The following is a 3,069-nucleotide window of genomic DNA, read 5'->3' on the forward strand; positions in this document are numbered from 1 at the left end:
ATACTACTTTGTAAGTTATTATTTTTCTTTTTTCTTTTGACAGCAATTATTTAGTTTGCATACAACATAATTTAAATCGACACAGGCACACTATAGTTAGCCATGTTTAATTATATATATATATATATTATATACTCTTTTGATCCCTGGTCTCTCTCAGATTTGGTCTCTGCATTTATCCCAATCCGTGAATTAGACAAATACACTCAGCACACAGTGAACACACAGTGAGGTGAAGCACACACTAATCCCGACGCAGTGAGCTGCCTGCTACAGCGGCGCTCAGGGAGCAGTGAGGGGTTAGGTGCCTTGCTCAAGGGCACTTCAGCCGTTCCTACTGGTCAGGGATCGAACTGGCAACCCTCTGGTTACAAGACCAAAACCCACACTACTGCCCCAGTTGTCAGTTTAGGATTGTTTGCTACTACCATTTGAATGTTACCATTTTTGAGAAGTCAGCTGGTCAGAATTGCTCCATGTCTTTCTTCTATTTACTCAATTAAAATGAGCAATCAAAATAATTTTACAGATTTTCTTTATTATTCATTCATGCCAGTACAGCAAAAGAAAAAAACTCTTGCAAGAAACAATCCAAAAAGCACAGAGGAGCAAATTACATTTAAACAAAAAACAGACACTGAGGCACTTTAACTGACATTGAGGATGTACTCTTAACATGTGTCATGGTGTGTATAACTACAAAATTAGCCTGTTCACAGAGAGAAATGTGAGGGTAAAGCTGCTAGAACACTTCACATGGCTTCTTGAATAAGGCACACCTCAGGTTACTTTTCATACCCGTACTCTTCAGTTGGTAAACCGTCTTACATTTCATATCCTTCTGTTTTTTTGGATCTGTAATGACTTTTTCTATTTTAAAAACCTCATATGGTGGAATCAGCACCTCATTCTCATTATCAGGATACTGGGTGTACTTTGCCACCAGTGCACCGTAACATGTACGCACCACAAAGCATGATATAGTGCCGAACCTGGTGGCATTTCCGGGATACAAAGAGGTTGACGTAAAATAGCCAAATCTGATTGATTTATTCATTATTGAATATTTAAATTTGTCATTTGATCCCCGATAAGTCTTCCGGCAAGAATGTTCTCTATTAAGGCGCTGGATGGCATCTGTCAACAGAAAGTGAAGGGAATGATACACAAATATACAACTGTTGTATACTTTGTTACCTATGCGAACAGCTTCATTGAAACACTTATGAACATTGGGGATGTAATAGCTGTAAACACGAATGGCAATGGCATGATCCTTGGTCAGATTGTCTAAGTCATTTTCTTGAGTTTGATTTTCAGCTTTTTCCCAAGCCTTTGCAAAAGTCACATTTTTTTTTTCTGCGGGAAGGTATGTTTCTTTCACCAACTTGGACATTTTATCAGAACAGCCTTCATAGTCATCATCAACAGAGTCTGGCATCATGTTAAGGGGGTAGACCGCCACTTCATGCTGAAGAAGGAAATGAACATAAACTTCTACAAACAAACTGTGTTGTTGCTGTGTATATGGCAATATATGAAACACAATGCACATATTGTGTACTCAGGTAGGTAGTGACAAGATGTTGGGTTAGTATTGGATTAGTCATCCAACCCTTTTTGTTTCAGTCACAGTCATGAACACCACCATAGAAATCCATACGATCAGGAGATCCATTGTGTCTGCTGTCTGCAACAGAGAACAATATATCTTTAAGAAATTGATGTTGCTTTGCATGGTGTCTGTTAACATATAATTGCTATGCCATATTTGTTTTGAAAATGCTTCATAAATAAAAAAACATTTTTTTTTATTAGGTTGTATAAACATTTCCAACTCATCAAAACATAACAATAATGTAAACAAAAAAACTACCAAATCTAATTCAATATATTTCATAATGATTTATTATAATTATACTTCACAACCATTTTTCTATGTGGACAATCACAAAATGAAAGACTAAAAAAGTAAATGAGAAAAAAACAGTGTCCTTACCTAACGGTCCTTGGCTCAGCCTTAAGTTTCAAATTGCTTTGTCTGATTTGTCACAAAGTGTTTAGGGCTATTTATTAGAGGGGCAGAGCATTGAGCTTCAAATCGATTTGTCTGTGACTTCAAAGAACTGCTCGGGTTTGTCACAAAGTGAAGTGGCAGCACATTGTGGTATTCACACCCCACACCCTATCTTTGCTGCAGCTGTGTGTTGAGATAACTTGTGCTGTGCTGTTGTTCTGACCCCAAAAAAGTAGTAATTACTAACCAGAAATTAATTCTGTATATAGCGGATTCTGTAGGCCTACAACATCAAATTTTCATTGCAGCCTCTTGTAATACAGAGTGGATTTGTTTGAAACTGAACAGTGATGTGTATGTCAGTGAGAGGGTGTGAGTATGGACTAAGTATATTTATAATGTGAGAGTGATGTTTTTGCTTTTGGAGAGATGTGCAGTTTAGTGGAGCAATAGTTGTTTTGTTGTCATTAGAAAGCCCCATGATAGACACAGGCCACCTGTTATAACTGTTCCCTCAAACAGGCTGAATCAAGCTGAAGTGTACCTGATATAAACATAACTGCACCCTAACCTTTGTCTACAATCATATAATGGATTGTCTGCAATAAACACTGAACTCTCTCTGGGTCAAGACCAAATGTACACTATAGTTATTGTGATCATGAAAGAGGACATTGAACGTGATATTGGGTGTACTATTATGCACAGATGTCAAACATTCTGACAGAGTTTTGGAAGAGAGAGAAAGCATCACACCCAGAATCATGTGAGTTGATAGTAAAGGGAAGAGCTTGTTGGTGGTTTGGTTGACAAACCCCACCCCTCTCACTATGAAAACACTTGTTACATCAGTCTGCAATCTTTTACCAAAACCGTGCAAAGCTCTGGTCAAAAAAGCAATGCCCAGTTTTCCAGTATCATAAATATTATTAGTCAGCTGTGTTGGCAAAGTGTTTGAAGGGATACCAACTTATATTTCCCCAGAATTCCTCATTTGTATTATACCCTTGCCTGTGTTTGAATGATGGGGCCTTGTGCATTTCACCCTTGCG

At 37.9% G+C, this 3,069-nt stretch overlaps 1 protein-coding gene across 1 annotated transcript; it reads right to left on the reverse strand.

Annotated features, from left to right (window-relative positions):
- Positions 1–559: 559 nt before the first annotated feature.
- On the reverse strand, positions 560–2,096 carry LOC143141911 (NAD(P)(+)--arginine ADP-ribosyltransferase 2-like). The gene is made up of 3 exons (XM_076302594.1): positions 2,000–2,096; positions 1,616–1,690; positions 560–1,471 (listed from the first exon to the last, which is right to left on the reverse strand). The coding sequence occupies exons 2-3, from the start codon at positions 1,676–1,678 to the stop codon at positions 743–745; spliced, it is 792 nt and encodes a 263-aa protein (XP_076158709.1). The 5' UTR covers positions 1,679–1,690; positions 2,000–2,096; the 3' UTR covers positions 560–742.
- Positions 2,097–3,069: the final 973 nt, after the last annotated feature.

Source organism: Alosa pseudoharengus, unplaced genomic scaffold (assembly GCF_046254945.1).
Source record: "Alosa pseudoharengus isolate Yale_2024_CS ecotype anadromous, Long Island Sound unplaced genomic scaffold, YU_APseudo_1.1 YU_APseudo_1.1_scf_24, whole genome shotgun sequence".
Classification (NCBI taxonomy): Eukaryota; Metazoa; Chordata; class Actinopteri; order Clupeiformes; family Clupeidae; genus Alosa; species Alosa pseudoharengus.

Coding starts and splice junctions, on each gene's coding strand:
- LOC143141911 (XM_076302594.1), bottom strand. CDS start 1,678: ATGGATCTCCTGATCGTATGGATTTCTATGGTGGTGTTCATGACTGTG. Junction 1,472..1,615: donor CTGTGACTGAAACAAAAAGG/GTTGGATGACTA, acceptor TTCCTTCTTCAG/CATGAAGTGGCGGTCTACCC.